This window comes from Meriones unguiculatus, chromosome 16 (genome assembly GCF_030254825.1).
Source record: "Meriones unguiculatus strain TT.TT164.6M chromosome 16, Bangor_MerUng_6.1, whole genome shotgun sequence".
Classification (NCBI taxonomy): Eukaryota; Metazoa; Chordata; class Mammalia; order Rodentia; family Muridae; genus Meriones; species Meriones unguiculatus.
Genome location: NC_083363.1, coordinates 56,949,966 through 56,973,601, shown reverse-complemented (window position 1 = coordinate 56,973,601; position 23,636 = coordinate 56,949,966). Strand labels below are relative to the sequence as shown.

The window sequence follows — 23,636 nt, the reverse complement described above, 5'->3', positions numbered from 1 at the left end:
GGCAAGCGCACTCACGTGTTCCAGAAAGCAGGCACCCAGCTCGCTCAGGTGTGGCCGCTCCGTGTTGAACTTCTGCTCCAAAGCCTTCACAAACGCCTTCTGGCAGCGGTAAATGTCCTCGATGTTCCCGAAGATGGTCCGCAGCTGCTCTTCACTGAACATATCCTCCCGCTTGCGGCACTGGCGGACGTAGCCCTGGGGAAGCGGGGCGGGGCCAAGCTCTCTGAGAACCCCCCCCCCCCCCCCCCGTCAACCCCTCTGCGCCACACTCTCTGCACCAGTCCACCTCACCACCAGACTGCACCTACTCGCCACGCCCCCTGACCCCGCCCATCCCATCCCGCTCCCCGCCAGAGTCACCCTCCCACCGCCCTCTCACCTCGCAGATGTCCCGAAGGTGCTTGATGTAGTCCCGCTCGGTGCTGAGGATCTCATTGATGACGTTGGTGCGCATCTGGTCCTTGCAGCTCTGGGCCTCTGGAACACTGTCATCGGCCTCTCCAGCCCCGGCCCGCGGGGCCTCGTAGTCGTCCGCGGGCTCATCCTGGTTCACCCGTAGCTTTAGACAACGAAAGGCAGATTAGCGCCTCCAGTCAGTCCCTGACCTCTGCTCCAGGTCATTCGGAGCTGAGGCCAGTAGCTGCCGCAGGACACACAGGTCAAAGGGCACGCCAACAATTTCCCTGCAACAGGTTCCCAGACACGAGGCCAAGGGCAGAGGGCCAGACCTACTCAGCCTAGGTCATCTAGGCACAGAAATTCACGTGCCTAGGTCGGTAGCCCAGCCTGTGTTTTTAAAAGGGCGTGAGGGGGTTTGGGAGCAGGGGACTGACTGTCTGTGTCACAGTTCTGACCTCCCCCCACACTCATCCAGTCTGAGGCACCGAGTAACAGCAAAGCGGAGAGAGAGTGGTCCGCGCGCGCGTGCGCGCGCGCGCCATGCCTAGGACTGCAGAGCAGTTCGAGGCCTGGACTTCCGGGAGTCTTCAGAAGCCCGGGGGGGTGGGGGAAAGCACAGACTGCAGCCATACCCGTACAAAGCTGGCAGGGAACCACCCCTCGCCGTCAGCCACGCGGCCCCACCACCATTCCTTGTTGGTGGCATCCATCACTTGGATGACGTCCCCAGCTTTGAAGCCCAGCTCCTGGTCATCCATGGTGACATGGTCCCACAGGGCTTCAGCACACACCACACTGCCATCACTGATGAGCTGTAGAGAGAGCCAAGGCGGGTCGGTCAGTGAGGCCAGGCTGCCCTACCCTGCCCCTAGCCAGCAGCCCTGGAAGGGACCCTGGCCTGCATTACAGGGATACTAATAAAGCTGGCAGCTTTCCTGGGTGGCGGGGCTGTGCCTCAGACATGTCTAGACTGTAGCCCAGTGAGGGAGCCAGAAGTGAACCTGAACCCCAATGGGATTGACTGTCACTTGCTCCTTCCCTGTTCAGCCACACCTTCAGCTCTGTAGAGTCTGTGGCTTCAGCTTCAACGTTCTATGCTGAGATGCTGGGCTGGGACTGGGCTGTGGGCTATGCCGAGGCAATTGGCAGCTGCTGTCTGCTCTTCTAGGTGGCCATTTAAGAGAGGAGACTTGCTCGGCCTGTGAGGTCACCCAGTCACCAGTGCTGTTTTACCAACGACAGCACCCATCACAGCAGCTAGATATTTGCTGTGTGTCCTTAAACCCTTGCAGAAGTAGCCATAGGACAGCACTGCTCCTTCCAGCCCAGACACCTCACCAGCTGAGGGGTAGTCCTCCTCACACTGAGCCCTGGAGGTAGGTTTCCGTCATCCTATCTGCCTTCCTTTCTGGAGAAGAAACGGATTCTTGCAGCGGCCAACTCTGGCTGGTGAGTCCCTGCCACTGAGGTGGTCGCTTTAGATGTGGCTGGCAGCTCTGTGTACTGGGTTCCTTCTACCCAGAGGACTGGTGAGGCTCCTCCCTCCACTGTGTGGCCTGCCCCCCACCCCAGCCTGGGAGGCCCTTCCAGGTGTCCTCGATGGTTGGGGCTCTGTCCCCCATCCACCAGCTCCTGCTTTTCTGTTCTGGTTCTTTCTGCTTCATGAATAAATGGCTCTGGCGGCTTACGGCAGGAGACAGCGGTGTGTGGGAGTCATGCACCCTCCTTCCTGGCTAGCCTAACAGGGAGCTGGATTATACACTCCCAAGTATGTCCTCCCCCCCCCAATCCAGTCCTACCCCTAAGCTGCTCTACACCCGGGTGCACTCTCCTTGGGCCTCCCTGGATGCTTCCATACTCCAATCTTCACATCAGCCCAGGAGGGAGGTGTTTCCCTGGGAAACGGTTAGCATCTCTACCCCAATGCCAGACTCTGTCTCAGAGGCCCCTGTGCCCAAGGCCACATAGGGATCCCAGTGCAGAGCTCTGAGTTGTTCCTGGGGACAGCAGGCCTTCAGCCTCTGGGCTCACTGCCCCTGTGACGGTGACTTTCTGCAGATGAGTCTGGCTGACAGCTATGTGGGATTAAGACAGGAGGACTCAGCAAGGCCACAGGAGGAGCCAGACTGCTGCAGTCCAGGAGCCAGCACACCTTCTGCAGTGGGCTGTCATGGGAAGCCTTGAAGAATGTAGGGAAAGAAGAGGTGGAAGCCAGTGAGAAAGAGCAGAGGAATGATCCTGTAATTCAGGCTACAGATTTGGGGAAGTAATCCAGATATTCAACATGGCTCAGCTCTCTGCATTGTAGGAACTGGGTGAGGTGTCTCTCTGTCCCTGGATTCCCTCAGATAAGTACTGAGGAAAAGGAAGGAAGGAAGGGAAAGAAGGAAAGAAGGCCGGCTCCCTCCATGGCCTTGCCCACCCTCTCCTTCCTCATATTCTATAGTCCTTGTAGACAAGTATAGATCCCACACTGCTGCTGGGAAAGCTACTGAGGGTGTAGGACAAAGAGGCAGAGACCAGGGTCCTGGGTAGCATTAGAGACAAGTCCCACCATGGTCCTGCCCAGTCATGGAGGAGTGGGAAGGAGGTGTTGCTCATCTATGTTGTTTCCAAGCACAGAAAGCGCCACAGATAGACACACACAGGGTTGCGTCTCTGAGCAGATCCTCCCAACTCCCCTCAGCACCCCAGGAAACAGTCTCCCCTTCACAGCTACCACAAATGGAAGGCTCTAGCTTCAAAGCTAGCCCCGAAATTAACTCTTTCCATGCCACCGTCGAACCAAAAGACGTGGTTCCAAGAGGCCAGAAATCCGTTTCATGGGCTCTCAGAAGCGGACCCATCAGAACTGCAGCTAGGCTCATTTCTCCGCAGAGACCCCGCCGTCGCTGGGCCCCACCAGGCGCTCCTACTTCTTGATCGGCACTCCAGCTGCGGCCGAGGCGGATTCCAGCCGGCCTCTGCCGGGCAGCAGGGGCTGGCTGGCTGCCTCTGAGGTGGAAGGACATCTGGGGGACAATGGGGCTTGTACCACTCACTGCCCAGGTAAGACCGAGAGTAAGATAAGCCAAGGGCAGAGGCAGAATTCCTTCCTGTGCCTTGAGGTTCTGACCGGCTCTAAGGGAGGGTAAGGCCTCCAGGCTGTGCCTCAAACTAACCCCCCTCCACCCCCACGGACCATCACCTCCTGTATTCCTCTCATAGGCGGGGTGGTGGCGCCTTCCCACCCAGCAGTCCCTGAGCACCGGATGTGGTGGGAGGGTGTACTCAGAGTGGCTGCTGCAAGTCAAGCAGAGGCAGCGGCAGCAGCAACTCTGCCCTAGGAGACTGGCACTTACAAAGGCCTAAAATAACAAAAACGCAGGTACCATGTGCAGAGGAGGGCAGATACCCTCCACCAGCCTTTTGCAGCCCTCGCACGATACATGCTTTGCCGTCCCACGCACACCCTTTCCAGACAGCCCCTGCAGGTCATGGCTCCTCTGCATCTTCAGTGAGAGACCCGCCATGTTGTCCCACCCCCTCCTCCCCAGCCTCGACGACGACAGACCAAAGGCCTTTGGGGCACGTGTGCCACCACGCCCCTCAGTCACCCTCAGGGTGTCCTCCTCGGAGGGTACCCCCAGACCGGCCTTGACAGTGAGCACCCGGGGGGGGCTGGCGGGAGCCCTCCCCGCTGCGTTGGTGCGGCGACCGCGGCTGGAAGGTGCCACTCACCCTGCGCGGTCCCCCGCGGTGCCGGGCGCGCGCAGCTCAGCGGAAGGCCAGCAGGAAGATCAGCACGGCGTTGATGAGGACCAGCAGCGCCAGCACGGCCGAGACCACCACGCGCTGGGCGCCCGGGGGCAGGTTGCAGCGCAGCAGGGCGCGCAGGGCGCCGCCAGGCGTCGCGGGGCCACGCCGGGGCTGCGGGGGCCTGGCCATCACGCCCGGCCAGCCTCCGGGCTCCTAACGCCGGGAGATCCCAGCTCAGGGCTGGAGCCCGAGGCGCGGGAAAGGAGGCGGAGCTGCCTGCGCTCACCCGCCAGGCTCCTCCCTCGCGGCTCGCCGAGGGAGCCCGCAACTCCGGCTTTGGGGGAAGCGGGGCGAAGGCGCTGCAGAGGGGCGGGTGGGAGGGGACCTGTTAAAGTCGCGCGTCACGGGATTGCTGAGGCGCTGGGCTGCGCTGTGAGCTGCCCGAGGTGCTTCCCTGGAAGGGGTCAAAGACTGACGCCTACACACTGTTTCTTCCAGGCCCTGCCAGATGACCACGGGAATCCTTGGTGGGGTACCCGGGACAGAGAAAACTCAGGAAGTTCCTGGGGAGATGGCTGTGGTGAGGGGTGAGCCAGTTCAGTTTTGTCCTACAACCCGGACTAGCTTAAAATGACCTTGAACTTCTGATCTTCCTACCTTTGCCTCCTTGGAGCTGGGATTAAGGTATCCAACCACCAAGCTCGGTTTACGTGGTTCTGGGGAACAAACACAGGGCTTCATGCTTGCTAGGCGAGAACTCTACTCTCTAAGTCAACCACCCCCAGGGCCAAGGGTTCTTAATTCTAATAAGGCTGTTCTCTGGCATTCACTTCACGGACAAGTAACTGTGCCCCCTGAAACATTAGGTAATTAGTTGTCATACAATCACCCAGTAAAACAGGGTAGTGAGTGAAAGGAGGATTTGAACCTAGGTCTGACTGGTCAGCCTCAGAACAGAATTTTGACCCTTTGCACACGCAGCTGTCTTTGTCACTGGCAGCACCAAACAGAATCCGCAACCCCAAATGGGCAGAAGTCTCAGTCCTCCCAGCTTGCCCCTCTGAAACTGACTGTAGTTCCGAGGGCCAAGCACACAGCAGAGGAAGCAATGCTCGTGTGTCGACAGCTACATACTCCGAAATCCTAGTACCTGTGACCACCCTGCTGAAGAGCCCAGGGCCGTATGTACATCTGTGTGCAATGTGCATGCACGTGTATCTGTGAGGAAAGACACTTCCGTGGGCACGTGTGTTGGTTATCTGTGCGAGCACAGTGTGGACCATCTATCTGGGGTTCTGCAGTTCTGCAGAAAATCCTGCGCACCAGGTTTGTTCCCCATTGCTTGGGGGTTTAGGGAACATGGTGATTGGAATAAGATGTCTTCCATAGTCTCCGGGCACGTGAATACTTGATTCCCATCTGACGGCCCTGTTCCGGGAAGCTCAGGAGATGTGGCCTTGTTGGAGGAAGTACGTCACTGGAAGTAGACTCTGCGAGTTTAAAGACTCACACCACCATGCTCTCTAGGCTTACGGTTTGAGACGTGAGCTCACAGCTGGCGAGATGGCTTAGTGGGTAACGGTGCTTTCTACAGAGCCTGATGACTGAGACATGATCTCACAGCTGTTCTTGCTGTTGCAACATGCCTTCCACCTGCTACCACAATTCCCTACCCTGATGGACTCGTGGCTCTGGAATCTAAGTCCAAGTAAACTCTTTATTCTAGGGTTGCCTTAGCCTAGGGTTTTATCACAGCAATAGAAAACTAATACAGAGAGAATTAGAAGACATCTAAATGCCACTGGCATTCCATTCCTAACTTTTCTCTAAGGCTGGGGACCTGCCCTCTATGGAGTAAAGCTGGGAATCCAGGACTTGTGTCAATGTTTTATTGTGTACTGCGGTTCCAGAGTGACTGGCCACCCAGGAGAGAAGGTACCCTTTTCATCCTCAGGCCCCTGAGCACAGTGGGGTCTATGTCACTGAACTAAAACATTCTGTCCTTGAAGGAAGTTCTCTAAGACTCAGAAAATAAATAAAACTTAGAAGACTCGGTACGTAACAACTCACAGTTCTCAAAAAGTTCCTAAGACATACAGGATTCACAAGGCCCCTCCTCAGGGTTGTGTAAGGAATAGCAATTGCTGGGGAGAGGAGACTCTGACCAGGCAGGCTGCCCACAAGTCCTGCAGAGAGCTCCAGGGATGCAGCTTTTGAGAGTCATCACCAAGCTGGGCCTTTCAGTGACAGACTGGCTTTTGAACCAACTATGTTCCTGTATCTCAATAAACTTACTGTGCTACACTAGGGTTTGTTTGTTTTGTTTCATTTCGTTCTCAGTATCCCATATGAGGTAAGAATGCTTCTTTGCTTGCCTCAGATCCTGGGGTAACATCACACAGCAGCACTCTGTTCATTGCTATGCCAGACCCAGAGAGACCCAGGCCCAGCTGTGGGCACGACCTTCACCTCATGATAGGAGCAGAATCATGTGGGAGCATGAAACAGGACAAAAGGGCCTTGGACTTAGACCGGGTTGAGATTTAAGTTGGGGATACCACCCCACCTAGGGACTCCTATCTTTCTGAACCCCAAGAACTCAGGGTATGGCTGAAATAACAGTGGCAACCGCTTTTGTCTGTGTTACATGACATCAAACAATAAAAACGCTTGAACGTAAAGGCCCAGATCCTCCAGGGGAGTGGCTCCCAGGCTGGTGTGTCAAGGTGGCAAGACTACCAGGAAAGCGGAAGGGAGATATATGAGAGGGGTGAGACTGAGCTCCAAATTCTACAGCTTGGGGTAGTCCTGGAGGGGAGAGTTGCTGCTTTAGAAGTATGGCCACGCTCTGGCTTTGCAGTTCTGGGCTCACAGGGCAGCAGTGGTCTGAGGGGACTTACAGCTGCTCCTTCTGTGTCTCAGGGAGCTCCCAAAGCAGTTGGTTATCCAAGACAAGGAGGTACCAACAGGTATTAGGCTCCTTCTTCAGGCTGAGGAATGAGAACCAGGCCAGGTCCGATAGGTCTTCTGTCACAGGACATCAGGGAAGACAGAGACACTTGGACCCAGAAGTCAGATGACTCCATACTGGGGCGGCCTGGGGTCCTACAGTACCTTCACATATGCCATAATGTGCCGGGGGGAGAGGCGCCAGGCACGTTTGGGTAACCTACCGCTCTGGGACAACTGTGCTTCCCACCGCTGTGCAGATCTGAAATCGGCAGCACTCATTTACACTTTAAGTTTGGATGACACATCCCTCTAGCGTCCGTCTGCCTTCTAGTTGGGGCTTTGGCTGCACGACCCGGAGGCTATCTGCACTCTTCTTCTACCCTAGATGAAGGATCTAAGTAACTATGTGTGCATACGGCAAAGGGAACGCTAGTATCCCAATGTTCTCATCTGTGTGGGGAGCAGCTGGGGCCAAGACAAATTTTCAGCCGTGGCCTGACCCAGAGGGTACAGGCTGCCACGCACAGGTGGCAGGGAGTTTACACCTTAGGTCTCCCACCTACCTCTCCCTGGGTCATTGTACACAGGAGTAGAGCAGAAGCATAGTGAATGAGGCCAGGCTGGGTGGTCGTTGGAAGGGAGGGACATCTAAAGGCCCACAGACAAACACTTCCTGCTTTCACCGGTTTGCGAGTAAGCACAGGCCAGGTAGCAGGCATGACAGCCAATCCTATCATGGCTGGACAGGGTAGGAAGCACAGGCATGCCCAGGCCCAAGCCATGGGCATCTGCAGAAGGCTCTGTTTGGGACAATGCTGTAGGAGAGAGAGACGCTTGCAGGAGCCGAGGTCAATTAACTGCTTCGTTTGCTGATTCATCCTGCAGGAGTTGGGCAGTCCCAAGGGGCCGGGAACAAGCATGTGCAAAAAATACAGAAAGAACGAGACCCTATACCGCTTTCTTGTGCTTCTCGGGGCACACAGGAAGACAGGCATCACATACTCAGCCCACACATCTGTATGTGAGGGCAGGCACACAGCCTGACATAGAGGGAGTGCACAGGCCATGTGTGACATGTATGTTCACATATACAAACCTACACTGTACCAGCAATGCACACGTCTGTGTGAGAAAGCAAAGCAGTCACTCCTCGGGCGCACACAATACAAACTGCCTCCCTGACCAGCATCACCTATCACTCTCCTGGCTAGAGGGTTTGGGTCCCCTCTGCTAAAACCCTGAGAAATCTGGGTCGGGAGACACGGCTCAGTACTTTAAAAAAAACTTCCTGTTCTAGCAGAGGATCCAAGTCGGGTTCCTAGCATCCACTTTCAGTGTCTTACAACCAGCCCTAACTCTATTCCAGGGGATCCGATGTCCTCTTCTGGCCTTTGCAGGCACCTGCCCTCACGTGTGGGTACCCCGCACACAGACACGAACACATCAATAAAATTCTTAAAGAAACTGACAAGGCCATCTTCTCCTAGTGGTGGCATGAACACGAAAGGGTCACAATCTAGAGCAAGACCCCCACCTCTGGTGGTGAAAATGCAAGTGAGTCTGGGATTGTTTGGCAGGCCAAATACCACTGACGATGGACTTTGCCCTGACACCTCCTGCTCCAGTGATTTCCAAGGATAAAGTTCTGGAGCACTCCCGGCAAGGCATCCTGCTGAGCCCCTTCAGGCAGCAGACAATGCCCAATGGGTGGCATGAGGCAACAGAAGGAACGCAAAGGAGCCAGCCTATGGTTAACACTCACCCCCACATCTTTTCTGAGCTTGCGGCAAGAGTCTACATAATGCCTTCTGCAGGTCAGAACTCAGAGAAGCCACCCGTATCCCCAGACCCACGGGGAGATGGGCTGACCAGCCAGAGAGTCTGCCCCACAATCTCAGGGACATCCTCCATGCCTGGCCTGTTCTTCCTCCTGTCCCCTTTAGAGACCCTCTTCTTGCTTTTCCTATGTCAGGATGCAGGCGTGCTGGTGGCTCCACCTAGGTAGGTGCTGTGGAGGGTGGACATGAGTGAGGAGGTTACCTCTTCCCTGCCCGGCCCACTGCATCACCGGAAAGAGGCTCCCCTACCCTGATGGCTGTCTCCTGAAAGTCTCTGAGCCAACAAAGAAGTGAACTACCTTAAGGACTGCAATCAGTGCAATCAGTGCTTACAGAACTCCTCAGGATGCCATTTGTACTATCCTCGAGGGTCTTTTGCACATGGACACCACCTATGCCGGCTCATAGGACCCCCTGGACGTGCATACAACCTGCACTGCTTCATTGAACACCTGGCTCAGAACCTCCCCACTATTTCCTGGTAGTCCTTGCTCTGGAGTTTCGGTAGCCAGAGCATCTGTGCCTGCAGTCCTGGTCTAGAACTGCAGGGCTCAAAACCGCAAGATGTACCTGTCCAAAATGTCACCCTGGGAAGGAAGTGGGTACAAAACACAAGAACTCCAGCAATGCAGCATGTCAGGACAGTCAAGGAGTCTGCCCATAACGGCCCCTGAGAGATCTGGGCTTGTCTGCGTCTTTCACTAGGGTCATAATTGTTGAGACCTACTCAGACCTGGATACAGCAAGTGATGGCCATGTTTCCAGTCTGTCCCCATGCCGTTTCCTGGTCATCTTGTACCACAGTGAAGGAAATCAATGCTCAGTTGCCTACTCCATGCTCCCCTCCCTGACTCTGAGCCCAAGGGGAGAAAGACAGCCTGGTTCTCTAAAGCAAAGCCTGACCATCATGTCTGGATTCTGTTTACAAAAGAGATGAGGATATTCCATCAAAAGAGTTCATGAGGGTCAGTTATAGAGAGCTGGGAGTATAGCATTGTGGTATAACATGAGTTTAGCATTCCCAAGGCCCTGGGTTCAATGGCTCAAGGCCCCCTCCCCAGATAGAAACATGGACTTACCTCTTTAATTAGAAATTGTAACTTCCTTGCATGGTCTTTCTCCATGTTTCACAGATTTTGCACCAGGCATTATTGGTGTGGTACATATTCAGATGCACATGCATATGCTAGTGAAAAAGCACCCATGGGTGTGGGGGGGTGCATGTGTGTTTGCAGGTTAGAGGACAACCTCCAGGGTGTCTCTTAAGAGCTGACTACCTTTTTATTTTTTTTGAGATGAAGTCTCTCCCTGGCCTGGAGCTTGCCAAGTAGGCTAGGCTGGCTGGCCCCTGAGCCTCTCAGGTGTCTGGCTGTCTCTGCTGCCCCAGCCCTGAGATTTAAGCTCATACCACTAGAGCCAGCTTTCCCACATGGGTTCCATGTAGCAAACTCGGGTTCTTGTATTTGTAAGGTCATCTCCCGAGCCCGGCATCAAGCATTGGTGAACAGCAATTTTGAATCATTATCAGGGTATTGGAATATAGCTTAGTGGCACAGAGCAAGCTCTCATGAGCAATGTCTGGGCTTCAACCTTCAGCATGACAAAACAAAAACAAAAATAGGAAAAGAGATGAAGGGGTTTGAATGTGAAATGCTCCCCCCAGGCTTGTGTCCCCTAGCTGCTGAGGCTGTTGGGGGAGGCTCTGGAACCCTCAGGATGAGAGACGTGGTTCGTAGAGGTGGCTCATTGGGGGTGGACTTTCAAGGGATGAGTGCGGCCCTGCTTCTAGCCTAGGCCCTCTGCTTGCTGGCTGGTGCCCTGAGAGAAGCTGCCATGGGTGAGCCCCCTCCAGCCACCATGCTGTCGACACCATTATGGGCCCTGTCTTCTGACTCCAGGGCTGGAATAAGCCCTTTCCCCCATTCAAATGTTTCCGTCAGGCCACAGCAATGGAAACGTGTTACAGAGAAAACAATTGCTTTCTAGACCTCTGAGAAGAGGCCACTTGCCAGGCACCTCACTCCTCAGTTTTATGTGTAAACAGAGGTACTGCACCCAGCACTGCTTTCAGAGAGGCAGGACAGGAGGATGGGGAGGATAACAGGGACATGAGAAAGGGGCAGAGCCCCTCGCCCAGTAATCTCTTGCGGGAGCAACATTTCAGTCACAATTAACAACTGCTCACAGCCCTCCTCCCTTCTCAGCTACAAACCTGCAGTTTTCTAGGGATCTCACCAGACACTGCACTGACAGAGAACAGTCATGTCTTTAGCCCCACGTGCAACCCCCGTGGCTCTCCATCTCACTTCTCGGGTTATGAGTCCATCCGTCGTTAACTCCAAAATCTCTAAATCCCCTCATCAAAAAAAAAGGGGGGGGGGCAAAGAGGAGAAAAGACCTTTGTTCTGATGAAGCAGAAACAGATGTAGGGATCGCGCGCCTATGCGGGGCAAGCTCACTTCTCCTGCTTTCTACCCTCTCCCCAGTGTGACTATTTAACAGAGAGTTAAAGCCTCACAAATTCTGTCTTGAGAAATGCTAGTTAATGGCTGGCTACTGGGGGAGGGAATGGCTGGTCAGGAGGAATAAGAGTCTCTAGGATTCTGTAGCACAGTGCACTGGTGCATTTGATTAAGAATTGCTCAAAAGGCCAGGGGAGATAGCTCAGTGGGCCATAGTACTTGCTTTGCAAACATGAGGACCTGAGTTTGAATCCCCAGCAGACCTGTGAAAAGCCAGGCATGGTGCCAGGTGGTGGTGGCAGTATATACTTTTAATCCCATTACTCTAGAAGCAGAGGCAGGAGAATCTCTGAGTTTAGGGGCCAGCCTGGTCTACAGAAAGAGTTCCAGGATGGCCAGGGCCACACAGAGAAACCTGTCTCGAAAAACCAATAAATAAGGAAAATATAAGTAAGCAATTAGAGATAGAGAGAGATAGAGAGACAGAGAGAGAGAGAGAGAGAGAGAGAGAGAGAGCAAGCCAGGTGTGGTGGTTTGTGTGTGATCCCAGCACTGAGGAGGCAGAGTCAAATGGATCTCTGGGGATAGCTGGCCAGCCAGCCTAGCCTACTTGAGTACCTCCAGGCCTATGCAAAAGCCTGTCTGAAAAACCAAAGTGGACAGGGACCGAAGAACAACAGCCTGCACACACGCAAGCACACATGGTCATCTGTACAATATGGCTGAGGTTCAGAATGTTTCCAACATTAAAAAAAAAAAGCATAAATGTTTGAGGTAGGAACTGCCCACTGCATACTGTACACATTTACTGAAATGTCACACTGTAAATAAATAAAATGGACACGATATGCGTCAATTAAAAATTAAAAGGAGACGTTGTAATGGGAACCAGTTCTGCCCAGATGAAGTTTCTCACTAATTTCGTCTGCTTCGCCGGGAACCAGCAAAACCTCTAAGAGGCACACGGTTGTCATAGCAACAGCAACACTCTGAGCGCGTGTCCGCAGGAGGAAAACGAGCCTATCAGTTCCCCTTTGCTTCCTGCACGGTCTACCTAGACTTTGTCACCTGAACTGGAGAAACAGGGCAGTCCTGGCCTCCTCTTCTAAGCCTGGCATTGTTCCTGCCTCTGGATTCTTTGTTACCCCCAGGAAGTTCTGTCTTAAACACGTGGTGCTGGATAAACGCATCACCATGGGCTAACAGGGACGGGATGGAGGCTCCTGCATGCACCCCAGCTGCGCCACAGGCTTTGAGCACACGGCACATCTGGCTCCTCGTGAGCCTGCGCACTGGCCCTCCTTCCACGGGCTGAGCCTCCCGGACGCTACCTCATTGATGGCCAGTTGCTCTCCGCCTCCTCTGGGGTGGCTGTAGTGGTGGCCAGGCGGGTGAAGCTCTCCATAGAGGTCCTCCTCACTGCCCGTTTCCTCTGCGCACACGGTGTCCAGAGTTCCGTCCGGCATCCCTGGAAGGAGAGACAGCAGCGGGCACAGAGCGTTACTTCTTCAGGAGGAAGCAGAAGGGTAGGGGCTGGTTTGTTAAGCCCTCCCTGCCTGGTGCGTGGAAACCTCCAGTCGCTGACGTCACTACTGCAAGTCACTTAGCCCTGGGCGTAACGACCTGCTGGACAAGGAGACGCTAGGGTTGGCTGGGCACATCACCTGAGAACTCTAGCTGAGTTCAATCAGAAGCCATTTACGAATGTGAATAAGGGGCCACAGAAGACCTAAGGAGAGAGGTTAATCTTCGGAGACCTTTGAAAGAGCATATCCAGTTAAGGTGCCTGCTACCGAGCCTAACGACTCAAGTCCAATCCCGGGGACCCAAATGGTAGAAAGAGAACAAACTCCTACAGGTTGTCCACTGACTTTTACATGTATGCCATGGGTCATGCGTGCACACATATACACATAGACACACAATGTGTGTTTTGAACAAAAATATCATTTTTTTGTTTCTATTTGAGATTACAATTTAATTATATTTCTCTTTCCCTTCCTCTCTCCAACCAGCCCTATATACACCTCCCTGCTTTCCTTCAAATTCATCACTTTTTTACTAATTGTTTATATATATATATGCATATATATATATATATAACTAAATATAACCTGTTGAGCCCATATATATAATGCTATTTGTATGTATGTTTTCAGGGCTGACCGCACTGGACAACTGGTGTGCTCTTTCCTGGGGAAGATCACCTCTCCCAGTCCCAGCTTTTCTTAATTGCCTGCAGTTTTTAACGTAGGGTTGAGGCATCATGTCCAGTCTGGCATGTCTCTTGATGTTGTCCTTATTCAGTTCATGTTTAGGTAGTCAGGTCAGTGAGACTGTATGGGCGTAGCTTCTGACATTACTAGGAGGCAGCAAAATCCCTGATCCTCTGGATCTTACCATCTTTCTGCCCCCTCCTCTGTAATGTTCCCTTAGCCTTCTGCTTGGGAGGCAGAGACGAGGGGATGGATACCCGGGAAGCTTCAGGCTCAAGGAGGGACTCTATCTCAAAAATAAAACGAGAGTGATTGAGGAAGACATTGGATATCTACCTCTGGCCTCGTACGCACACATATACATCCACATAAACACACAAGACACACAACACACACAAGACACACAACACAGTTCACATGTAACCTGGTGTATACCCTCTGTCGTGGCTGGTTTCAAAGCGTAACTTGCCACAATTTCAAATCACCTGAGTGGGGAGCCTCAACTGAAGAATTAACGGGCATGGGAAGGCCCATGTCAGGTGTGGGAGGAGCCTTTGGTAGCAGCCCAGATAAAAAGGGGGCCTGCAGAAGATGCTGAGTTTTTGATCCATTGGCCTTGCCTGCGGCAGAGGAGTTAATTACCCGTTGCTGCTGCTCTTCGCTGACAGCAGTCGGCAGCTTTTCCCAGGCCTCTCCAGGAACCCTTCAGGTTTTCAGTGCCAGATTGGAACTGTCGAGGCACTGTGCTTCCTGGACTGTGAAACCGCTGGGTGCTTAGCCTCTCAGATGTGAGACAGCTGTGCTGCTAACCCGGCCACACTGCATAAGCTGACATAATAAACTCTTTATTCTCATTCTATCGGGTCTGTTTCTCCACAAAACCCCGACTAACACACCTCCTAGGCATGTGCCCTCAAAACATGGCATCAGAGATGCTGAGGGACACTTGCATACCAAGGTCTAGGACAGCATTCTTCCTGATAGCCTGAAGGGGGAACAACACAGCTGTGTGCTTCAGAGGACTGGACATGGCAAATGGGCAAACAGACAGAGCAGTAGTATGCAGCCTGAAGAAAAACCAAACCTTGAAAACACCACGCTAAGTGAAATCAGGGACACACAGAAGAACCTATTCTGGATGGTTCCAGGTAACGTTCTATCTAGACAGGCAAAGTCTTAACAGCAGAAAATAAGAGTCCCCCAAGGAGTGCGGGAGAAGAGGGAACTACTGCCCAGTGGCCAGTGAGGTTTATGAGTATTTGTGTTTGTGTGCGAGCATCCCAGTTTGTCTGCATGTTTGACATCCTCCGACTTCAGGAGCATTAGATCATGCAGAGCTGGAGTCACAGGTGGCTCTGAGCCGCTTGAAGGGAGCTGAACTCGGGTCCTCTGCAAACGCAGCAAGCACTCTTAACTCTTGAGGCCTCTCTGGGGCTCCAAGCTTATGTTTGAAGAGATGAGAAAGTTTTGGAACTCTACAACGGTGATGGTTCTGCAAGCTTGTGAAAACAATGTATCATGCTGAACTCAAAACGGTTACATGCCCCACTTGCCCTGACTACCCTGTTCACGGTCTCCCTTTCTGATGCAACCATCTGCGCCACGCCACATGCCATGTGTGAAGGACCTGGAGAACCCAGTGCCAATCTTGTAACACGAGGCTGCTTCATAAAGGGACTCCAAAGACTGGGGTGATGACCTAGTTGGGGAGGCACCTCCCGCACAAGCATGAGACCCCAAGTTTGATTCCCAGCACCCACACAAAAAAGCCAGGCACAGTGGTGCACACCTGTGATCCTAGAACTACTGGCAGATCCCTAGGGCTCGCTGGCCAGCCAGCCTAGACTGACCGACAGCCCCAGGTCAGCGAGAAGCCCCTTCCAAAGAACCATGGCTGGAGAGATTCACCAGTGGCTGAGGGCACATGCTGCTCTGACAGAAGGTCTGAGTTTGGTTCCCAGCACCCACCTCAGGCAGCAAGAATTGCCTATCATGCCGGCAGGTTCTAACGCCTCTGGCTCCGTGGGGACCTGCACTCATAAACATACGACACCCCCAAAACTAAAACTAGACTAAAATATTCTTAAAAAGCATACAAAGAAAGCTTCCGAGGAACACCACCTAGAGTTGTCCTCTGTCCTACACATGTGTGTGTGCACACATGTATGAGCACATATGGGCACATGTACATGGTTGCAAACACACACAGCAATGGGAAGCACCACGCTTCAGTAGTAAATGAAGCAAGGCTTTTGAAACCTCACTAGACAAATTCGGAGTGCCAAGACTAAGAGCAGTTCTCTCTCTGCTGCAAACTTCGGGTCATTACTATATATATATATATATATATATATATATATTTTTTTTTTTTTTTTCTGAACAGCAAGTGCCAACCCGCAGGACTGTATTTCAGAACCCATGCTTGCGCAGCACAGTGAAATCTGTGGCTTGCCAAATTACAAGCGTTGGCAGGCAATACAGTTCTCCGTGACAACATGCCAGGCCATGAGACGATTTGATGAACATTTCCATTATTTCCACCCCATGCTCTTGCAGTGCCTCAGAGCACGTCATGGCTGTTTTAATGACAGATTTTTCACCCATGTGCATGGGTGTGAGGGGGCCTGAGGATAACTTCATCTGTCGTCTTCGGGGACGCTGTCCTTCTCCTTGGAGACAGCCTCTCACTAGCCTGAAGCTCACTAAGTGTGCTAGGCTAGCTGGCCAGGGAGCCCTAGGGATGTGGCCGTCTCTGCCTCCCAGGTGCTGGGGTTACGGATATGTCACAACCCAGTGTCGTGGTTGAGAGATGAAGCTTGCTTCCTCGTGCTCGCTACCTCCTCTGCTTCCGTTTGATTTTTCCTAAGGTCCACAGGATGCTTTGATCCTATTTCCTCCCCACTGAGTATCCACCACCTCTCTCTCTCTATCTCTCTCTCTCTCACACACACACACACAAACACACATGTACACACAGCCTGCTTCTCCCGCTTCTTCCATGTCTCTTCTTAAGATTCCAAAGTAAAACTTGTCTTTCTGTGTCTGCCTTACTTCATGTAACACAGCCCTCTACAGTTCTACTTATTTTTAGGTAAATGGCATGGTTTCATTCTCCTTAATGGCTGGGTCTCTCTTAAACAAACCAAGCTAGCCTTGAACTCTCCCAACTGCTCCCTTAGCCTCCTGAGTGCCAGGACTACAGGGGTGAGATTTTGGCCACCTCTTGGGCCCCTCAGGCAGAAAGACATAAAAGCAGGAAACTTCCTAAGAGTCCCCTACTATTCTCTCTTCCTTTATACCTTTGATTTTTCCTTCCTCCTTCCTTTTCCTCCGTCTCTTCCTCCTTTACCTACTTCCCCTCTTGCAGCTTTAATGCTTTCCCTTCCCTTACCCTTTCTGCTCTCTTACGCAAGAGAGAAACACACAATACTTGGCTTTGTCTTTCAGAGTTTGGCTTCTTTCACTTAACACAGTGGCCTCGAATTCTGAGTTACCCTTGACTCCCATCATTCTCTCACAGGTCACACCCTCACCAATGAGCAAATCTACCAGCCTTCCCTTTATTTTATTATCCAGAACCTAACCATGTCTTATCCTTCTGCCACCCTCTGGAGTAGGTCACGTCACTGTCTAAAGTGTAAGGGAGGAGCTTCCAGCCGGTGTCCCCACTGAGCTTCTGTCCCCCTCTGCTCCTGAACATGCTGGGTTGACGGAAGCCAAGGCAACCGCCATTGTAGATATTATATATATATATATATATATATATATATATATATATGTGTGTGTGTGTGTGTGTGTGTGTGTGTGTGTGTGTGTGTGTGTGATAGAGCTGGAGATATCACACAGTTGGTACAGTTGCTTGCTTAGCACACAGGAAGCCCTGGGTTCAACTTCCAGCATGGCATAAACTGGGCAGAGTGGCACATGGCTGCAACTAACTCCAGCACTCAGGAAGTGGAGGCTGGGAGATCAGAAGTTCAAGGCCATCCTTGGTTCTCTAGTGAGTTCAGGCCAGTTTAGGCTGTAGGAAACCCTGTTTCAAACAGTAGCAACAACAGAAACCAGTACCCAGTGATCTCCCAGGAGTGGCATTGAGAGATGTGTTTATGGTCATGATTCAAGGAATGCAAGCCCAAGATACTGCCAGAAACATCCAGGCTTTCCATCAATCGCGCCCTGCGCTGCATCAATTGCTTCCCTCCCTTTGCTTATCGGCTCTGACGCTGTCTCTTCAGGAGCACATTCTCCATGACGAATGAAGCAATTTGCTCATGGCCATTTTTGTCTCCTTGTCAAAATAGCTCTCATCAGTTTCCTGGCCATGGTGTTGGACAGTGAGGAGACCTAGACAGTTCTTCTGCCCAAACTGTGTCTGGCTGGGGTGGAGGGCCAACAAGCTCCAATGTGTAAACACCAAGACTACCTATTCTGCTCTCAGGGGGGAAAAAATTAAAAAACATTTTCATTGGCTCCTCTGCATCTGATTTCTGTTTGACTTCATTAAAAAAAAAAAAGAATCTGTAGCTGAAAAGCCTTCGCTGGGTTATAGAGGAAAGGACCAGGATTGATTGCCCACACCTGGGTCCTTGTCTGTGTACCCCAACACACACAGACGTGTCTTCTACAAGCCTTTCCATCTCTTGCATGACTCTGTGCATGTGTGGAGTATGTACAACTTCATGCGTGTGTGCAAGAGCATGTGCATGGAGGCCAGAGGGTAGTGAGGGGCATCTTCCTCAGTCACTCTCTATGTCAGTGTTGAAGCTGGGTCTCTCCCTAAACCTGAGCTAGGATAAATGGCCAGCAAGTCCAGTGATGCTCTTGTCTCCGACTCCCCGGTTCCTGGGATTATAGGCACACACTGCCATGCTTAGCTTTCACATGGGTTCCAGGAAGTGAGTTAAGGTCCTCTGTTGTTTCAATAATAAATAAATAAAAAACAGGTTAAAGAAACATAACAGAACCCAGAAGCTTTATCATCCATCACTCAGTGAGTAAGACATGGTCCCAGTGCATTTGTCATATGAAGAACAGGAACAGAGGACGGGTAGGTAAGGGAAAGCCAGTGAGCAGGGAGCAGCACTTCAGTGAAACACAAGTCAGAGCTGGGCATGTGGTCTGCACCTGCCATACAGCACTGGGGAAGCTGAGGCCAGCCTGGGCTACATAATGAAACAGGGTTTCGCCCCAGCAAAATAAAAACAATGGGCTGGGGAGATGGCTCATCAGGAAGATGCCTGCCATTCAAAACCAAAGATCCGAGTCTGGATCCCCAGCACCCATGTAAAAAGGGAGACACGTCGGTGCATGCCTGTAATTCCAGCGCTGGGGAGGAGGAACAGATGGATTCCCCGGAGCCCTCTGGCCAGCAGGACTAACCACACCCATCAGCTCTGGGCTTGACTGATCGCTCCTACCTCAGTGAGAAACAGGGAAGTGATAAGCATGATTCCTGATACCTTGGGCTTCCACATGCATGTATACACACGTACACACACACCCAGATGTGGCCACAAATGTGAATATACACGCATGTACACAACACGCAGCAGAGGAAGCACCTGGTGTTGATCTTCACAGACACATGCACACATGCTCGCCCATGTAGACATGAACACATACATATACATCGTACACAAATTGTTACACACACCCTCACATGCATATCCCCCCATGCAAGCACGAGAACGAAAACAACAACAACAAAAACCCCAGCAGTGCTCAAAAACAGCCTTCCAGAACACAGAGGAAGAAGAAATGGCAAGGAGACTGACTCCGCAGCCAAACAGCAAATGAAAAGTCCAGAGCCGGAGAAACACAGATTCTGTAATAATGATTCTCACTGGATGAGCTCGACATCAGGCGATGAGAAGGAATCAGATGTGGCTCTAGCCCGGAAGGTGTTTGGTAACTCGGTGTGGTAATGGTCCTTTCCTCCCAGGGCTCTCTGATGAAGACACCCCTTTGGTCATCGGAAGTTGGGGGTCTAAAGGCCGATTTCAGTAAAAACTGCTTGTGAGGGTCTGCTGGACAAACTTGTCAAGCCCCCCTGCCCAGACCCAGTTCTGTTCTTCCTCATTAAGCCCATTAACTATGTGGGTGCCTGCTTCCGAGAGACCCCTGTGAAAGCCACCGGGTGCTGACGGACATACAACTGTGCCCAACATTGCATATTCAGGCCCGGGGGTCTCAGGGGGCCTCCTCACCACTGTTTGCACACCCCAGCGTTCATCTAGCACCTGCTGTTACACAGTAGCCAAGTCAGGGCAGACTGCTGCCCTGTCAGAGGTCAGGCAAGGTCAGCCTAATCTTGACACTGGTGTCGCTGGGTAGTCAGTGTTAGCACGACCTCAGAGGCTCATGGGTCATATACTGTCTACCCAGCCAGTGGTTCTGACAGAGTGACTGCTAGATCGAGTTATCCCCCTGCCCTGCAGCAATTCAGCCTGCTGCCAAGTCCCATCAACGAGTGTGCACCGAGCGTCCTGGCTGGGACTCTGCTTAGAGCTGCAGAAATGCAGAGACCTGGCTGGGGAGGCGGTGGAGTGAGCAGAGAGCCTGCTGTGCACGCACACGGAGCTGCATTTGCATCCCCGGCACCAACCTAAAAGCTGGGTACAATGTGTTCATAATCCCGGTGCTGGAGGAGTAGAGGCAGGAGGCTCCCTGATCTCCAGTCAGCTAATCTTGCTCTGGATACAGTGAAAAACACTGTCTCAAAAAATAAGTACAAGATAAGTCACAAGCGATGGCTCGGAGACTCAAGAGCACCTAAGCAGAGACAGCGATGCACCAGCAATTTCCCTGGGTGTCATTTGCTCTAATACCGAGGCTCAGAACACTCATGTATGACAGTGTGACCTTGACCTCACGGTGCACAGTGCTGTGCCTGACTGCCCTCCCCATCGTCTGCAGCTGATGCTAGAGGCAGAACCGAATGTCCATCATCATGCCTGTGCTCACTAGAACAACTATATCACAGTGACGCTGTGGGACAGCTAAAGAAAGGTATTGGCCTGCTGGATGTTGGGTCCCCTGGCCTCTATGCTAACGTCTTGCACAGAGTTGTGGTGTCAAAATACCTGTTTAGCAAATGCAGCAATTACAAGCCCTATTTGTTTATCCATGAAGAGTTCTGCAGAGCTGGGGAGAATGGCGCACACCTGTTATCCCACACAGGAGGCTAAAGCAGGAGGATAATGAATTTGAGGGCAGCCTGGGTTATGCAGGGAGAATGTCTTAACAAAATAAACAAACAGAAAAAAAAAATTACCCCGAGACAAACAAAATCGAAAGACTGGAATGCTCATCCTAAGAACCCAGGCGCATTACCCAGCAATGCGGACAACCGGGCAGCCCTGCAGAGCCCACCTGATGCATCCCCTGGCAAAGGCCAACATCAGGAAGAGCTCCCACAGCTTGAAGGACAAATTCCAGGAGGGAGGACGTGTGCTGAGACGAGCTTACCTGGCGGAACCAGAGCTGTATTTGCAGGACGAAAGTCTTTTTTAAAATACTCACTTTAACCATTCAAGCTTTGAAACAAGGAAGCCTTTTGTAGCTTTCATACCTAGCTTGGCTACTGTATAACCACCAGCCAGCCTAGAGTTGGACTGATAGCGGACACTCAACTGAATCCACAGAAGCTGAACACACAGAGAAGTGAAGGGAGAACAATGCTCCCATGGAGCCTCCTCAGAGACTAAAACAGTAAGTACTTGAGTGGCATGTTTCAGAACCACAAAACAAACGGAGCCTCCAATCTTTTAACATCTGAAAGCTGCTGCAAAGCTCCCTATGACCCAATGGGTTCAATGCCACTTCCCAGTCTATAATAAAAAACATGGTTAAGACGATCTTTTGGAAAACAGCCTTAAATTTGAATGTTTTCAAATCTGATCATTTTCCATCCTCTTTCTTTTTGGGAGCTTTATATATCTTAAGGTTTAAGGCGTTTCCCTTGAGAGTTAACTGTAATCTCAGTAAATTTGATTCTAAATACAAAACAAAACAAAAAAACCCTACTCAAAATGAATTGATGCCTCCAAAATGTGCATAAAACAGCAAAGTTTCCATAAGAGAAAATGGAAGCAAATAAAAAACGAAAATAGGGTTAAAAAGAAAATTCTCCTTAGGGTCTGGGGAGATGGCTGAGTTATTAAGTGCTTGTCATGCAAGCACAGGACCTGAGATTGACCCCAGAGCCCCAAGCTGGCAAGGCAGCACGTATCCACAGCTGCAGCATTTCTGTAGCAAGACCGGAGGTGGAGAAGGCAGTGCGGGGGCCGGCTAGCCCGGTGAGCACATGACCAGGTGAGAGCTGACAGGCAAGGTTGTTCTCTGACCTCCGTACATGCACCTGGCATACATGTGTGCCTGGAGGGGGGAGGGGCAAGCACCTTAAACACAAAAACCTCCCAGAACTCCTTGGTTCAGTGGTTTTGTGTAGGAGGCTAGCAGTCTTTGAAAGGATAGTTCCCAACAGGCAGCATTTGAAATTTCAAAAGCCATCTCAACAACAATAGAATTCTTAGAAATTAGCCAGAGCCAACGGGCAGAAATCTACATGTTTAGTGACGGATAAAGGGGCAGAATATGGCAGGTGGCCACCATGAGCAGGACTGAATTGTGCTCGGCAGCACAGGCAGAAATGAGCAGTATAGCGGATTTCCGCTTGTGATAATGGCAGCCTGTAATTGAAATGTCACACCCGGAGGCTTGACACAGTAGAGCGTGCCTTTAGATCTTTGTAGCTCATGGCCAGCCTGATGATCTGTATATCAAGTTCCAAGCCAGGCAGGACTGCAGAGTGAGACCCTGTCTAAAATAAACAAACAAATAAACGAATTGATAATGATAATCTGCTCACGAAGAACAGCAAGAAAAAGCTGAAATTAAACATGTGCTTGAAGGGCTGGTGACGGAGCTAGGTTGGTAGGATGCATGAAGCCCTGGGTTCCATTCCCAGCACTGTATAAACTGGGCCCAGCAGCACACTCCTGTAACCCTGGCATGCAGAGGTGGCGGCAGGAGCATTTAAAGTTCAAGGTCATCCTTAGCTAAGTAGCAAGTCGGAGGCCAGCCTGAGACATCTGAGACTTTGTCTCAATATATGCAGCTGTGTGCTCGAGGTCATGAGGAAGCCGTGGAGACTAAAAGAACACTAGAAGACATACTCCGGCAGGGAAGCCAAGTGCCATGACTGCAGTGACACAGTTTTATGAAAATCTCTCTTGACAGCAAAAGACTGAACTCTCGCTGGGCCTCACAGCCAAGTTAGCAACACACTCTACTACCCTGCTGCTCAAGCTTTCCACGTCCCTAAGAGAACAAGGTAATGCCTTGGCTGTTCCATGAAATCAGCTTTTATAATCCAAGTCACGCATAGCTTTAACCTCAGGTTATGTACTCTTCCATGCCCCTGACTGAGAGCACACGTATGCATGTGTGCTGTGGCACTCACTTCCTAAAAGGAGCTAACAGGCTGTAAGCAATCTGATACAACAAGTATCCACTGTAAATGTTGGCAACAACTTATGGGTGTCATCGGCGTCATCTGTGGGCAGTACCGTTCGCTGAGTGCTCCAGGGTCGGTTGGGGACAGTGAAATGACCTGTCCTGTAAACCTCTGTGAAAGATTTCTGTGAAGGATGCCTATCTTTTCTCTCCATGCTTTCTGTGTGAGTGGAGAAGTACGGAGCAAAGCCCTTTGATAGGGACAGACATAGGGACAGTCAGTCATCAGCACGCCAGCAGGCACAGATACCACAGATACATACAACCATATTGCAGATCCGCATATGGAAATCACAACTGATAGAGGACAATGGGAGAGAACTGGAGAAATAAAACTTGGGCTCCCTGTTGGCCAAAGTGCTCGAAGAGGAAGTGCTTTGTTTTCATTCTTTAACGGGTCATCAATGCATCTTAGTGTTCTCTGAGGTTATCTCTTAATGTGCTACCCAATGCACATGGCTGCCCCTCCCTGGGAACACAGAATGCCGATTCATTATTATAAACCCAAGGTGGGA

The 23,636-nt window shown here is 51.6% G+C and overlaps 2 protein-coding genes across 4 annotated transcripts in view; both read right to left on the bottom strand.

Moving 5' to 3' along the window:
• The window catches only part of Arhgef4 (Rho guanine nucleotide exchange factor 4), a 113,685-nt gene that overhangs the window by 6,180 nt on the left and 83,869 nt on the right, over nt 1-23,636 (bottom strand). For all 3 annotated transcript variants that reach the window (XM_021644420.2, XM_021644421.2, XM_021644422.2), the window contains 4 exons: nt 12,721-12,857; nt 1,032-1,211; nt 380-559; nt 16-195 (listed from right to left, as the gene is read on the bottom strand). In XM_021644420.2, the coding sequence (XP_021500095.1) occupies nt 16-195; nt 380-559; nt 1,032-1,211; nt 12,721-12,857 (677 nt within the window). The remainder of the gene's footprint in view (nt 1-15; nt 196-379; nt 560-1,031; nt 1,212-12,720; nt 12,858-23,636) is intronic.
• Nucleotides 4,156-4,394, bottom strand: Smim39 (small integral membrane protein 39). The gene has a single exon (XM_060369852.1). It carries the CDS (start codon nt 4,324-4,326, stop codon nt 4,156-4,158), a length of 171 nt encoding a protein of 56 aa, XP_060225835.1. The 5' UTR covers nt 4,327-4,394.

Coding starts and splice junctions, on each gene's coding strand:
- Smim39 (XM_060369852.1), bottom strand. CDS start 4,326: ATGGCCAGGCCCCCGCAGCCCCGGCGTGGCCCCGCGACGCCTGGCGGC.